Genomic DNA, 16,574 nt, shown 5'->3' with positions numbered 1-16,574 from the left:
TCCAAGTTCCAAGGTGTCCATACTCTAAAAACTATCACCACCATTGGCACTCGTGAGCAACTTTGGAATGATCTTGGCAGGCGAAAGTTTGAAGGGGTTTTGGAGAAAGTTTTGTTTCTTTTCCATAAAGGTGATCCTTCCAGACCAGCGTTGAGGTGTATTGACAGCACAGGGGGTACAAAGCTTTCCCAACAGCTACTGCTGCATCCCGTTTGCGTGGATAGGCAGAGACATCTAACCTCTGGATATGTCAGCCCCACACACTTCGTACAAGTTCTGTGTCTCTTTGTGAAAAAGCAAGGTGAAATATTAATAACAATGACATTTCAAAGTTCCTCAGTAAAAAGTTGTCTGAAGAGGAAGAAAACCATGTTGGGACTGTGCACAGTCATGCTGAGCTCTGGGTAAGGAAATCCCAAGCAAATCTAGTTTGTAATTACTTCAGCGTACACACTTGAAAATGCTCTATTGAATTTATTTAGACAAACCCAAACTGCATAGAACTGAGAAATAAATTAGCTCTTTTTAATGACTGTAAGCATCAGCGGAAGTGTTTACTGTCAAATGATCTCCTCCTTACGGACACAGGGAGGAAATCAAAATCAGTCCAGAGAAGAATCCTTGTTAAGAACTTCATTTAATACACAAGGAATTGTTTCTTCTCTGGGAAACTTTAACTCACATCCCAGAAAGCTCAGAGATCCAATTAAACATCAAAGAGAAAAACATAATCCTGCACTTTGGGATATTTATTTTTATTCAACAAATCTTAGCTCCAAGACTTCAAGACTCCAAGCTCCTTCAATACCTGGCATTTCGTGTCCTGCTATTCAACAGCAAGAGGCAGTCTAAAATAAAGTTCAGAATAATAAATAAAAGCGAGATTGACAGGAATACAAAAGTAAATCTCAGCAATAGAGGAGATGCTTTAGACACAATGTGATGGTCAGTCCCTAACATTTAAGGCAGGGATGAAAATAAGGTATAAATATTGTAGAAAACAGAGGCTGATAAAAGGCAGCAGACGAGTTTAATGGAATTTCATCTCACAGAGTAACAGCATTTCAAACAGGAGCTGGAAAACCTTTATGCAAATAAAGGAAGCAAGCTGAAATTGGACTTAAAAGTGAGTTTGTTGTCTTTTTCTTAAGACATGCCAACTATAGCACTGCACATTGTGAAGCTGCATAGACTGGGTTAGAGCTTTGATCCATTACCACGGGGACTGCTAACGATTGCTTCTGTTCTTCCTGCTCCTATTTCTAGCAAGAACTCCCGAGAGTCCTCTTGTGCTAGGTGCTGTATGTTTACAGCGTGAGAGACTCGATCTTGGAGCACAGACAAATATCAGTTGAAGGAAATTACTGTACCCAACTCATTTGTTGCTCCTTTTAGAGACTGAAGGTGGTTTCCAGGGCTCTAGTGGGACAGATCTCCCAAATCTGCCAGCACTAGGTAAACAGCTGCTCTGGGGACTTTTCATCTCCAAGTTAGGCAGCTCAGAGCTGCCCAGATTCCCGATTCGAGTCCCCAAAGAGATGAGACCTAGAAAAGGATTTGCAGAAACCTTTCAGTTAAACACAAAGCTGCTTACGCAAGCAAAGAACTAAATACCAAGAGGAAAATGGGGGAAAGAGCTGAAGCAGGGTTAAGCTTTTGTGTCTAGCTGGGGACCAGGGATGGGTGCTTTCTTTTACTAGGGATTTCCACCAGCCCTTCTCCTCGAGCTAAGCCAGCTCAACCACTTAGAGTCAAAACTCTCCTCTTGTGTCATGCATGTGATTTATACCTAAATTGTGCAAACCCAGTGTGTTCTGCAAGTGCAGCGATGTCCCCTCTGCCTGTATGGAAGAGCCGTACTCAGGTCTCCTGCAGAGCCTGGCAAGAATCAACTCTTAGGCCAACTCCGGTACCCTAATTAGGGTCACGCTATAATGCACTAAATGCATCCCCCAGTGCAGGTCCACCAGGATGCTCCATCAGAGCTTCGGGTGCAGCAAGTATAAAGCTCAGGTGTCCAGAGTCCCATTTCAAAGCCACTGCTGCAGGTCAGTGCTTTTCCTGATGAGGGATGATAGTAGAGCTGATGGATTCATTTTCTGTCTCTGGAGGGCATCCTTTAATCTCAGTTTCCTCGTCTATGGGAAGAAAAGAAATAACTGTTACTTTACAGCTATATTCTGAGCTATGTAAAATACACTGAGACCCTTAAGTGGAGTGGGAAGTTGTCTCAGTACCAGCAGCTTAATTCCTAAAAACAAACAGATTTTCTATTTATTGACATAAATAATAATTACTTACATGTTAGTATTACTTACATAATTAATATTTTTTTAAGTAAACTTCTTATTTGTGTAAAGGCATTAAATTATGCAGATCTTGCTTACAGCCTTTTAATGTATTGACATAAGTAATAATTGCTACTTATATATTAGTATTACTTCAATAACCGATATATTTTTAAAATAATAAGTAAACAGTTTATTTGTACAACATCATCAAATTATGCAGACCTTGCACTAGGTCATGATCTCTGAGTGAAAAGACAAACGACCTTCAATTAGTGACATTGCCACAAGTTGCTCAGCTGTTCCCAGTAGTTACTGGGACGGGATGCTTTGCAGAGGAGTCCATGCTGGAGCGGCAAGCTGTTACTGGGGTGGCAAGGGCAGAAAATTCAGATCGTTCTTTTTGCGCTTTGCTTTGCTACCTTTCCTTATAACGTTTTTAAAGGGGTATTTTGAAAAGCTAATTATCTTTGTGCCTTCTTCAGTTCCAGCACAGGAGTTCATGTGTCACCACAGAGTTATCAAATCACATAAATGAGAATTTCATCACACTGGAAATTACGTTTCATTATGAAGCGTGTATTTAGCACTTCACTGCTATCTAAATCATGCTGATTACAGACCTTTTGTTTTTCTCCATCTTTATATTGGATATAGAAACTCCCCATAATTTGCCTTCGAGAGCAAAGGCAGGTTGTGAAAACAACGCTTAGCTCTTCACCAAACAGAGCCTTTTCGCTCTGTGCAGTGCCCCCCTCCTGTGCCTCTTCTCTGGAAAAATCTGGCTGAGGTGGGAAATTGCCTCAGATGAGCCAACTTGAAACTGGAAAATCCCAGCTAAGGCAGATTTTTAATTATTAAATTTTCCATTAATATGCTGAAGGTCAGTGGAACTGCCCCAGTTTTCAGGAAGCTCTGAGCAATTTCACCTGATCTTATATTTTAGCACTAAATCCATATTTATTAAAGGATTTAGCAGGCAGGTCAGCAGCAGCTAAATCTCTGATTCTGCAGCACATGAATGCTAAAGAAAAAATTTCATCTGCATTGCTGTTCTCTAAGCTGGAAAGCTTTAAACTGTTATCAAGCCAATTTTAGGATTTTGGGGTAGGGGTAAACACGTAAAAATGGATTTGTCATAAATTAAGCACAAACTGACATCATTATCCCTCTTTCTCAAACCAATTCTTTAATATAACGTGAAAATAATATGAAACTCTGGATTATGCCACATCCTGTGTTGGAAGCTACCATGTCTGTTTTATCAATTAAAAAGGGCAATGAACAAAGCATTACACCGGTGGCTAGTGTTTGATAGGTTTCTTTTCCCTTTTTTCTTCTGAAATATCAAAGGCAACATAGCAGACATTTTATTCTTAAGAGGACAGATTTGGGTCAGTTTTTAGCAGGGTATGCAAAAAAATAAATAAAAAATCAGGTACAAGGTTTTTATTTGTATGAGTAATTGCTTTAGCTTTCTTATTTCTGAAGTGCTGTTAATGGACTGTGACCTCATTACACCTGGCACAGTGCAAATGCAGAAGAAAAAGCATAATCTTGGCCTCAGATAGCTGGGATTCTGAAGCATTAAGCAAGCGACAGCAGCCAGAGAGAAGCTGATGGAGGTACAATAAAATTACAACAGAATTTTGGTCAATGCAATACACAGAAGTTACGGCACATCAGTGACTGCCATCAGGATTTTGGTAGGTTTCCAAGGTGGTTTAGGATTTTTAAGAGAGACTTGAGCAATACTGAGGCAGCTTTGCAGACCAAAGGGAAGTCTCTCCCCCAGTCATGAGAGGATAATGAGGAAAAAAAAAAAAAAAAGAAAAAAAAAAAAAGCCATTTGTACAAAAAGTAACCAGCAGGCAGAAAAGGCTGGACTCATAGGCTGGTTCCCAGATGGGGTGAGCAGAGATGAAATAGAGCAGGTCTTGAAACTGAAGACAAATATTTTCTTTTTGATTATTTGCATGAAGAATAACCAGAATTTTGTTGGAACAAGGAGAGATCAGAGCTCACATGTCTTCACCATTCCTGAATGACATTATCCTTTTCTAAGGATAATCTCTGTGAAGCACCTGAGCCTCCCCTAGGTGAAGCACAAAAAACTCAACACTATCTTGAGCACAGTCTGTTCTAGAAGATGTCCATGCAAGAGTTTTCAGGTGTTTCATCCTCTGAAGTCACCTGTCTTTCTTCCTTGACCTCGAGAGGAAAACTAGGCTTAGTTCTGTTCCTCACATAGAAGTCTGACATAAGGCAGGGTGACATCCAGACAATGGAAGATGCCAAACCTAAGCAGTAAACCCAGAGAAAACCCAGATGGTAAAATAGAAATGAACTTGATTCTCAGATAAAACACAGCATCCTGAATCTATTGAAGTCCATCAGTGCTATCTACTGAGTCCAAGTGTCAGGGAGCAAAGCTCAAGTTACTGCTAATAGTCCAAGTATTTCCCACAGAAGTTCATGGGCTAGTTGTGCCTTGTAAGGACAGTGAGGTTCATATCCCCATTTAGAATTGGGCAGAGTTTGCAAAACTTCAGATTTGCTCAGAAGACCCCCTTCTTTCAAGGAACTGCAGGCAGCTTTAAAAGCTGGATGGCAAGATGAAGTAAAACACAATGCACCTCCAGGAAAGGATAAAGAACGGCTAATCTATTCGTACAAACTGCAAAGGAGATTAAAGATGAAAGGAAATATTTAGTCACCTTTTGGGAACAGCTGGTGTGAAAATATTTAACAGGCAGTGCTTTTATACACAAGCACAGTGTCCTCACTAAGCTTAAATAGGCAGGAGCAATATAATACAGCTGGCCAGAGCCTGTGAATACTGTAACAGGAGAATTAACAGCTTTCCTTCTCATTTGCTTGCACAGCTCAGATGTTAGCTAATCATGTCCTCTAATTTTAACAACAGAATTGGGAAATGTACCACAAAAATACAGCTTGTATTAAGAACGGAGGTGGCAAATTCCGTCGCTGGGACTGAATGACGGAGCAACGATTCACCGGCCCTCTTCTGTAAGTTAGCCATAGCAGTCTTGAGCTGCCTGAAAAGACCAGGATTTAAGTGAAAACTTAACCTGAAATCCATTCTGATCATTTCTTTGAGTGCCACCAAAAAAAAAAAAAAAAAAAGTAAAAGCTCCTCCGACTGTTTAATCACCTATTAGGTATCTGTGAGCATTTAAGAGCACCTTGTTATAGGGGGCCGAGGCGTAGAGCAGGATGAGTGTTGTAAGGCTATTTATATTGTATGGTTCCCATCTATCTTTAAACTGGCAGCTAAATGGAAGATTTAGAGTTGAGAGTTCCTGGCTCCCTGGTTCCCTGTCAGAAATAATTAAACTACATTTTAAGGAGACTGTCGTAAGTAGTTTCCTTCACAAGTGTTTTTCACAGCTGAGGTTCTTTATTACAGCTTTTGGGGCCTGGGAATGCAAAACCACCTTATATATCCATTATATACGAGTTCTATGTTCACAGCCTGGAGCTTGCACTCCCTTGCGTGGGCGGTGGCATGACTGGGGTCTCAGCTGTGTGGGAGATGAAACCCCAAATGTCCCCAGCGTCCCAGTTCTGGATTAGCCTACGATCTGGTTGTTGCCGAGCACGCAGCATTTTGTGTCCCTGGCCTGCCTGTGCAAAGCTGTGCCTTGGCAGCACGTTGCCTGAGAAATATTTCAGTCAAGATGTAAATGTCCCAGTGGGTTTTCCATCCCTTTTCATAGGAATGACTCCACAGAGATTCTGCCTTTCAGAAAGTGCTTTTTTTTTTTTTTTTTCTTAATCTCTTCGCCATTTTTGAATGTCACTCCATTATCCTGGTTTCACACCTTTAAATAACCCTAAGAAGGCTTCTGAATATCACTCAAAATAGCTTCCTTTTGTCCCTGTTTTTTTTTTTTTTTTTTTTTTCTGCACCACCAGCCTGTAGATATCTGACCTACTATGAGCTGTCATTTCCCTGACAGACAGGAGACAAGACTGGATATCAGGATATCTAGGAGGTCCTGTGCCTGTCACAGAGTTCACATATACCTGTAGATCTACCATTTTGCTTTATGCCTTGTTTATCTGTGAAAATGGAAATAACATGGAACATCAAAAAATACCCGCTACAACTCAAATTGATTAATATCCTCATACTGAAGATAAAAAATTAAGTAGATAGCAGTAAAGTACTTCAGATATTCACATGGACTTTTGGAGTCACAAGGGGATGAGTCCTCCAAGATGCCAATTTTCCTGCACATCTCTGGACCTGATGGTGCCAGTGGTATCCTCATGTTAATGATAGGCCTGGAGGTCAAAACTAGGGATTAGGACATAATGAAGATGAAAAGTAACTGAGACAGTGTTTTCTATATTGCTTGGTGAACTAACAGCATGTAAAATTATGTGTTATCTAGTATTTTAAACAGGATGCTCTGGGGGCTGCCAGCCATGGCCACCAGCACTGCCGGGAGGTGCCGAGAGGCCAGAGCCAGGCTCTGCTCAGGGGTGCCCAGGGCCAGGCCCAGAGGCCCTGGGCCCAGCCTGGAGCCCAGGAGGTGCCCTCTGCCCCTCAGGAAGCACTGCTGGGCTGGGTGGGTGCCGGAGCCCTGGCACAGGCTGCCCAGAGAGGGGCTGGGGGCTCCTCCTTGGGGATCTCCAGCAGCCGCCTGGACGTGGGGCTGGACCCCCTGCTTGGGGTGGCCCTGCTGGAGCAGGGCTGGCACCATGGGGACACCACCAGCCACTCGGGGGATCCTGTAATTCTGAGGTGTAAAGTTCAACATGTATGAATAAAGAATGCCAGTCAATAACCAGAGGAGTCGCTCCAGTCCAACATTAGAGTAAACCCATAGCAAAATCCTGATGAGAAGAACCAGAAACCACAACAATACTTTTCTGATTTGGGCTTAAATTCCATCAGTCTCGAACTGCACTTTCTCAAGGCATTGCTTCTCAGCGTGCTGGAATTTTGTACCATAAATCTAGCCTTCAATTTTTTATCTGCTGGTTCCTTTATCCTCCCCCAGACTTTGTTCATCAGGTCAGCCAAGGAAAATCAGGGTTTGTTTTTTTTTTTAAGTGCAGCTTTAGTGCTACATTAGCTAAGGCATCCTATGTATTCATGTACCACCCTGATAAGCCCACGCTCCATTGCAGTGCTGTCTGGCAGTTAGGGAGAAGGGTAGAAAACACACACAGCTGGGCTCCAGCCCTCTAACGAGTTGATAATTGCACCATCTCTGATGTTCATAATGGCCATGGTAGTATGATGTTACCTCCCTCACATCTAGGAGCTGTGAAAATCCATCTCTCTATGCTAAATGCAAAGTAAAAAACTTCTGAAAGCAACTCAAGAGTCCTTCTGCAGACGTGACTGAAGCTTTTGAGAGCGTAACTTCTACTGACTTCCAGTAAGGCTTACATCAGATTCAGTTATATTTAGGCAGCGAGTAGTATTTGCAGACGTATTGCTTCACATCCATGGTTTAAACACCCAAGTTGCCCAAGCAAGTTTGACTGTACACGGGACAGTGTCTGAGTGTCTTAACTGCATTTGAACTCCACAGCCCTTTCATTAGAGATTTATGTATATAGAACTAAGTGTTCAGGAGCATTTGGAGATATCTGAGCCACTGCAGCAAAAGGAGTCTGACTGGAAACAGTTCCACTGCCCTGAGCTGAAGTAAGCAGTAACCAGATATTGTGTTTATGTTGCATTTGGAGAATAAGGCATTTGCTAGACATGCAAAACATCACTGTTATTACTCTTATAGTCCATTTCAGTGTGAGGGACCAAAGGCCTTGCAAATCTCTCCTATGGGCTGGTGCAAAACTTTCCTCCCAGAGTCAAGGGGATGTGCCAGCCCCACGTCAGGAGTGTGTCAAAAGTCCCTGAGCAGCCTAAGCTTCCTGCTACCGGTGGTATTAATTAGCAAAATACTAAAGCAAACATAAGTAAGGCTTTCAGTCAGGTATGATGTTAATGCAGGCTGAGTATTTTGAATATTTTATGTGCAGCCAGTGACTCGAAGTAAATGTCTTGTATAATACCAGACTCCCCTTCGCTGCCAGCCTCGAGGCCTGAATTCTGCACTTAATATGCTTAGAGGCACAAAGAGAGGCACTGGGGATGGACTGGCACAGACACTGCCTGAGATATTCACCAGGTAGGGGAACAGAGAGAAAATGTGCTCTGCAGGGTACCCTGGTACCCCTTTCTGCGCTTTCAGCCCAGCGTTTCGTCTGTTCACATTTTCTCTCCACTCTCCCCAAGGGGAACTGTGCCCCTACCCTATCAAATCTATAAATGGCTCAGTCAAGCAAAAGGCTCGAATACAAAACATTTGGGAAAGTTTAACCCAATTTAGATGCAGAAGTCAGAGAAGAGATGGAACACATGATAGTGGGAAATATACTCTGAATTGCCACTAGGATTGAAAAGAGGAGAGTGCAGTCTTTATAAGAGATCAAGAGTGAGCAGTCAGGTGATGAGCCTGGAGAAGAAGAAATAGATTCATTTCATTTCATCTGCGGTATAACACTATGCCACTATTTGGTTTTAATTTTTTCCTTGAAATCGGTCCTCTGTAGTCATGGTGGTGCCAGATGCTTTAACACCTGATTCATGGGTATCAGCTCTCCTTCAGGTCTCAGTTTATACAGACACATACAGTGCAGATGTAATACTGTGCAGTCTCCCAAATTCAAGCCAAGGGCTAGCGAGGTTTTACCTATATGCCTACGGCTGGATCAAAATGTCATGTGTGTCTGTGTGATCATGCTTACTGGAGCTCACAGGGGGTGGGAAAGGCCAGCACCTCTGAAAAGCCAATGTCCTTTAGCTCCTTTCTTTTTAGGAGGTAAGTACCAAAATACCCAGCCCTGACCCCCTGCTTCCACTAACTCCAATAAGACCAGGGAACAAGCACCGTCCTGCAAATCCCAGCTCATGTAGCTCACAAAAAGAGCATGGAAGTACCTCCAAATGCCTGAGAAGGGGTTTTTAATGGGGTGGTAGGAGAACAGAGACATATCAGATGTGCAAGTTCAAGAGAAATCCATCCTATATATATTCTCTGTATTAATTTTAAACAGCAAAGGGCTTTAATGAATCCCATCCCCAGAACTGCGGGTTAACAAGCCATAAACAGGCTTTGCCAGCACTTAACTTTAGCATCAGTAGTTTATCAGTACATTGCTTCCACACTTAACCAGATTTTAATTAAATGTGACTTTTGTTCTGCTTATTGGAAGAGCCAAACCCTTTAGATTCGGTGATCACAAAAGCTCGAGGAGTGCAAGAGAATTAGAAAGCAAATAGGAGGATCAATCACAGCAGACCTCTGCAATCCATGTCCCTCTCTTTTTTTGCAATATACTTATTAGATTCTTATTGTCAGGAAGGATTAGTGTTATGAGCTCCAGGAATTCCTTTCATTGCCCTGTAAGGCAAGGTAGTGAAGTGTGGCTGCTTTTCTTAACAATAACATTCTGGATTTTCCCCCCTTCTCCCTTCTCTCCACCCATATCCCCTCCTCTCTCTTTTCTCCTCTCCCACAGAGATTTGTGCAGCGGACTGCGGAGGACATGGCATTTGTGTCGGAGGCACCTGCCGCTGCGAGGAGGGATGGATGGGCACAGCCTGTGATCAGCGAGCGTGTCACCCACGCTGCAATGAGCACGGGACATGCCGGGATGGCAAGTGTGAATGCAGCCCGGGCTGGAACGGAGAGCACTGCACTATTGGTAGGGAGAAAGAAAAACCGACTACTTTTAAAAGAATAATTGATGATCAGGAAGGAGAAAAGGCGCATGCTTAATTGAATATGTGTGACTTAGTGTAGCATGAGCACCTTTGTTCTTGGATTTCAAGTTCTGACATCATACATTTTCATGTGGGAACAAGACAAAATGTCCTTTCATTTGTTGATGACATATCTATATATATTTTTTATTATCAGTCCTGAAGTACACCTGTGTGATGCTTGTTCTCATAGGGACAAGCTGTCAAAGAGCAGCTAGATGGTTTTAAAAACATCCCACTTTGCCTCACTTGAAAGGTCTTTCTGTAGCCTTGAAGACTTCTCCCTACTATGTCGACAGCTTTCTTGGAAACATGCATCTGATTTCAAGTTGTTTTTTTGTTTGTTTGTTTGTTTTTGTTTTGTTTTGTTTTGTTTTGTTTTCTGTTAATTTGTTCCATTATTTGCCCTACCACTTTGCTTGGAAACTGCAGTCAGGTGACCTCTGGCTGGTATTCAACACCATCTTGCGTATCCCTTCTCTGCTCTGCTACCTTTCTAACCACTCCATGGCCCACTCTGTTTGGTTCTGCATTCCTGACATACCTGGCACTTACCCTGAGCTCCTGGTGACATGTCTATTAGTAGTAGTAGTAAGGCACCAACAATATACTGAAATCATGCAAAGAGGTGCATTTCCCATGTCAAGCAATTTGCAGCATCATTAATGAACTGGCTTGGGTTTACCTTCCTCTTCATCTCACTTAACTCCTTGATGCACTTTCCCATTTTCCTTTCTTTTTGACAGTCATGCGTTCAAGTACTTCTGTCTCCATTCCATAATCATGCTGTAAAATCAGTAGCATTATAACTCCCCAGATACCATTTATTACATATTAATGGAAAACTAAATTAGTTAATCCAGTTCCGCTGTCAATAATGCCTGTGTGGACCTGAAAAAAAATTCAGTTGACTTTAGAAGAGTTCCAGAGTGAGAATTCTCCTCCAGGCATTTGGTTTTAATCGGCTCCTTTTAAAGATAAGAAAATTTACCTCTATGTGGCTTTCATCGTGCAGTGATACATATAAATCACACTACATCAAAATTAACAGCCAGCAATACCTGGGCAAAATTCGGTACAGTTATCCGTGTGGATTATTAACTTAGTTACACGTAGACATCCACTGGTTTTGCTTGAACACCAGGTGAGTTTGCACACACAAAGACTGACAGGAAATGAAGCCTGATCACAGTGTTTTAATTCCAGCATTAGGGTAATGGTACAAACCATATCTGTGGCTCAATTCTACTTATCATTTATTTATGCTAATGTCACCCTACCACATTATGGTCTCCACATGCATCCCTTAATGAAAAATATCTAGCTCTAAAAACTTCCTCTGTCTCATTAGACATTACATTCTTTTTGCATTCTTGCCTATATCTCTAGCTGCTTTCATTTCTTTTCGTGAGGAAGGGAAATAAAAAAAAAATTAAAAAAACTTCTCTTAAATGACTTTAGAATGAAAAGAGAGCAGACCTGTGTTAATTGGAATGCTGTGTTTTTGTAATATTATTTTATAGCCTTGTGTTCAAGCACTTTGATTTGGAAAGTAACACAGATTCATGAAAGGGTTTTAAAAGAAAAAAAAAAAAAAAAAAAAAAGAAAAGTGTTCAGCAAAAGGCCCCAAATCCAGGGGACTATTTTATGTGAAAGACATTTATGCACAAAAAGCCTGATTCATTCCCTCAGTGCCATTTTATTAGTTCTGCTGCAAAAACAAAATGCCACTAGTTCACTATATGATATTTCTCCACACCACTGATATGCCCGGACTGATTTCAAAGAACAAGCTTTTATCTTTCCTGGTAATTAAATTTACCCCATTATTTGTGGTGTTCCTCGCTCTAAGTCTAAAGAGTCCGTGTTATCACGGGAAAGGCCAGCACCGCAATGCAGTCAGCATCGAGATTTTAATGGTGCACACTGTCATTTGGTGTGGTGCTACCTCCCTGTTGCAGTGCAGGTCTCAGAATCAGCCTGTAATACTTAGAGTGCTGGAGCAATTCTGTTTCTTTGCACTTCCCCTCCCTCCTCATCTTCTTGCATGGTGATTTAGCAACAAATTTGTACATAGTCTCATGCCTCTGAAGCTGTAAACCGTGTTTCCTACAGAATATTTCATTGACAAATGTGTAGAATGTGAGGGAGATTTGGCGAAGTCATAAATATCCAAGAAAATTGAATAGCTTTAGACAGAGTAATAAGCTAGTTCTATTGGCACAGATGAAAGGACATTGACTTGGAATTACATTAAGTATGTGGAAAGCATTCCCCTTGTCCTTGTGTGATTTCCCTGCATGGCAACTTGTTCTGTTGACAGTAATTCCTTATATGTCTGTGTCATGGCCCGTTTGCTTTAGCACTGACAAGCATAAAACCCCATTGCTGAAGTGATGCTTTAACAATATCGCCATGTGTGCAGGTAACATGGTAGAAATGGATGATACCAGTAAAGGACACTTCTTCCATTTCCTGTTGAGCATGCTTGAGAGTAAGAAATCCTTTTGTTTTGTAGGTCATAGGAGGCTCTTTCTTATGGTGTACAAGGAAACTCTGATCCCAGTGGATTAATTTGGTTTGCTCCTACAAAGAGTCATGTTACCAAATATACTAGCTTGATTGCTCACATCCAGCGATTTCATTAGAAGAACCCCAGTTAATTCCCAACAAGGAAATTGATGCAGAAGCATGCATTCATCATCCTAATTCAGCAAACTTAGCACATCCAGGCAAAAGAGTAGAACAGAAAGTTGATTATATAACTGCAGGAAGCCTGAAACCCAGCAGAATGGTTCAATCGGTTTACTCCAACATATTAAAGGAAAAAAATTGTGGATTAGGCAAGACTCCAATGATGGGCTCTTCAACATGCTCCAAACTTGCCCCCAGTTAGAAACACTACCAGAACCCAGCTTTCTTCCACTCCAGCCCAAACCACACTAGCAACATCCAAGGAGCATGGTGGTTTTAGGAACGTGGAGTTTAAAGGTGAAATCAGCCCTCTCGTTGTTGGCTCTGAAAGGACAAATCACAAACCAGCTTTGTGGCCGACCACTCTATGGATTTGGTTCATGGGTGGCACCACAGCAGATTTCCTGGGTGTAATAATCAGCTCCCGAAATTGCCCGGGACTGTGACATTGTGGCCTCAGGTTTTTAAGATATGGCCCAGAGAGTGCTCCAGGTGCTGTGCATCCTGCTTCAGAGATGCAGAGGGAGACTTCACTGCACCTACACGGGCCTTGCACTGAGATTGAATCTCTCCGTATGATATTTTACCAGCCTTGATTCTTTAGGGTTGTTTGGAAATAACTCCAGAAAGGGGTTCCCTGTGTACACAGTTGAGGTGGAGCTGAGATATTTATCATCCTTGAACGGCCAGGGCACAAGACCAAAACCATCACTTGAAGTTCAGTCACTGCACCTGAACACCACGGGGTCTCTCCAGAGCCCTGTGGGGCCAGCACTTAGCTCTCCAAACACACACAGGTCTACCTTTCAAAGCACCTCAGTTCATAATTCCCACTGATCTCTGCAAAAGCTGCACGCTTAACTCCTTTTGAAAATCTGCTCTTGGCACCCACTAGTGATGTATGTAATAACAAGTGCCTAGGCAGACAGGCAGACAGCCCGTCCCACATGGCCTTCTGCTTATGGCACCACTGAGCTGCTTTTGTTTTACTTAGCAAAACTCTGATTTTTGAGAAATCTGCCCCTTCAAGCTTGCCTTTCATCATCAGTCTTCTTGCGTAAATAATCACACATGTTCTGAATAGCTGGGGTTGTAATCAGTGCCCCCTCTGTTTCTGCTCGAGCAGCTGGAATCCAGACAAAGCACATTACAGGTGGATTCTGGTCTCTTTTTAACAAGTCACTTGTGCTATTTAAACCCACAAAGCAGTTTGGTCTGTGTGCAGCCCAACATAAAATGAGCCCAGCAGTGTGTGGGGAAGGTTCCTGCTGCCCTCATCCCCCGCACAGGGCAGATGCCCCCAGCCCCTCTCTGGGCAGCCTGTGCCAGGGCTAAGAGAAATTTTCTTGTGATCCTCCCCAGTGTGTTTCAGACAAAAATAACCCAGACAGCTCAGACTGAGGAAATAAGAGGACTTTCACACCAAAAAATAGTCACATGGGCTTCCCCAGTAATGAATCTGAAAGGAGAGGGGCTTCCAGGAGCGGGTGCTGCCATGGAGCTGAGTGCAGTGCTTTTGGGTGCAGACACCTTGGAAAAGTGGCTTCTCTTCTGAGCACAGTCCCTCATCCTGTCCCACATGCCCACAGATTTTCCAAAGGAGTATCAGCAGATAATAAAATTATACGTTAGTGCCAGAAGTGTAGCACATGAATGAGAACTGTACACTTTTAGAGAAAAAAGAGTCGTGCTACTGCTGCATACATTTGCGGAGCATTTGTATGGAATTTAAATATATTCACTGGTATGGAGTACAGATGTATGGATTCCAGGTGTGGAATGTTCCCATAGAAGGCCTCCATTATTTGTCCAAGTAGAAGATATCTGACACATTGCTCACATGGTTGGTGTTGGCAGCTGCCTCCATTGTCTTCATCCACACAGTGATTGCTGTCCAAGTTTGCAGGTTGGGCTGCTGTGGATTTTAAAATCCAAAAGATACATTCCCAAGCTTCAGCCACCATCTGAACGGATGCTGTGCTGTGCTTCCTGCCTTGCTACCACCGCACTGGGGTGATTTGGTGATGCCTCCACTTACTTACAATAGTGCTTCAATGGACCCATCAGGCTCCCAGGATGGAAAAAAAATTTCTTCCAAGGGCTGTGACCTCCCAGGTGGTCGGTCTCTGTGACCAAACCTGGAATAGAAAGCTTTCCATAGGGGTACCAGGATGCAAGTGAGAGAGAGGGAGCAGGAGCATGGAAATAGCATTTAAGGAGGTAGCCAGATTGAGAAGAGCAAAACTCAGAGCCTCTTATTTATTAACAAAAACCAGCTTCTATTAGATGGAGAGTGCCGCCTGCTGGCATCCACAGGGCTCTCCGAGGCAGGACGCCTGGCTTCTGCTCGTGTCTTTGCCACCAGCTTCCTGTTTGACCCCAGAAATTCAGTTAGAAGTCAATTTCCCAAATTAATATTTCATAGGAATTGGGCACATGACCGCTCCCACTGCATCTAAAACTTTCTTTTCTTTGCTTTATCCCGACTTGGAATGAGTATATGAAGAGCTGCCTATCTGGTAGAGCTGCCGCGAGGTTAATTTAATGTCGGTAAAGTAATTTGATCTTGGGATAGAGGATGCTGTATAAATGCAACGCGTTGCCATTGAGAAGATCCAGGGAAAATCCTCTGGTAAGGCCACAGGAGAACTGTGCATCTTTGTGCGGAAAAGCCTAAGACAATCAGGTGAGGTGGAGCACTTTCAAATGACTCTGTTTTTCCTGATGAAAAGGTGTTTTTCCTGATGAAAAGTGGTCAGTAAAACAGAGGGAGATTGTTGCAAATGAGCAGAACACTACAATATTCTGCCACATATATATATATTTATAAATATATATATGCATATATATATATAAACATTTACATAAATATATATATATTAAACTTTCCTGTTTCTCTTCCTGGTCTTAATGAGCAAAGATGACTGGATGCCTAAACGTAGCCTTCTTGAGCTCTTTGACTGAGCAGGGCTGTGCTCCACCCTTCTTTTTTTTTTTTTTTTTTCTCTCCTCATAATCAAGATTTTTCTTTTCGTATCACAGCAAACTCTCCTTTGCCTTTCTAGCACCTGCACAGTCTCGTAGTAAGACGCAATGCACTTATTCAATCCTACCTTAAATGTCCTGTCTTTTATCTCCCAAGCTCACTATCTGGATAAGGTAGTGAAAGGTATGCTCTTCCTTCCTATTTTTCCTATTGTCTTTGTGTTTTCTTTTTAAAAATGCACCGTGAACATGCTGTGTTGAGGTTGCATCTCTTCCTCATCATCACCAAAGTGCTCCCTAATGTCTGGAAGGGTGAACTTTCCAGTCATTTAGGTAGGAAATACCTCCGTAAGTGCTGTGACCCTGTGTTAACATCGTATCGGTGTTCCCACCCCTCCCCTCGTCCCTGCCCTCCCCTCCAAATCATCTCTCATCCTCACCCCTCCTAACCCAGGTAAGGCAAGTCAGGGGGAAACCAATTTTCTGTGAATGCATCAGGAGCCCTGTACAGTGATGTGTTTTAATTAAATGTCTATGATCTGTTTTGTAACAAGCAGGTGAGTGCACTTTCTGTGTGGAGTCTGCCTAGTTTCGATCCGTAACTGCTAAGTCTTACATGGGAACTTTGAGTAATTCTACATACATATATATATAAATTGAAAAATGTTATGACCTCAAAGCCTCTGGATGCATAAATCAGCAATTTTTACTAAAATTAGCAATGTTGCATTAATTTACACTATAAAAAAATCCTACTCTGTGCTCCTATTTTTGAAATGTAAAACAAGTCTAGGAC

At 42.4% G+C, this 16,574-nt stretch overlaps 1 protein-coding gene across 3 annotated transcripts in view; it reads left to right on the top strand.

Annotated features, from left to right (window-relative positions):
• Nucleotides 1-16,574, top strand: part of TENM4 (teneurin transmembrane protein 4) — a 597,100-nt gene that overhangs the window by 465,433 nt on the left and 115,093 nt on the right. For all 3 annotated transcript variants that reach the window (XM_082754369.1, XM_082754368.1, XM_082754367.1), the window contains one exon: nt 9,855-10,040. In XM_082754369.1, coding sequence (XP_082610495.1) covers nt 9,855-10,040 — 186 coding nt within the window. The remainder of the gene's footprint in view (nt 1-9,854; nt 10,041-16,574) is intronic.

Source organism: Aythya marila, assembly GCF_965140915.1.
Source record: "Aythya marila genome assembly, chromosome: 1".
Classification (NCBI taxonomy): domain Eukaryota; kingdom Metazoa; phylum Chordata; class Aves; order Anseriformes; family Anatidae; genus Aythya; species Aythya marila.
Note: the sequence above shows the minus strand (reverse complement) of the source record. Positions and strands in the feature narration are given on the sequence as shown.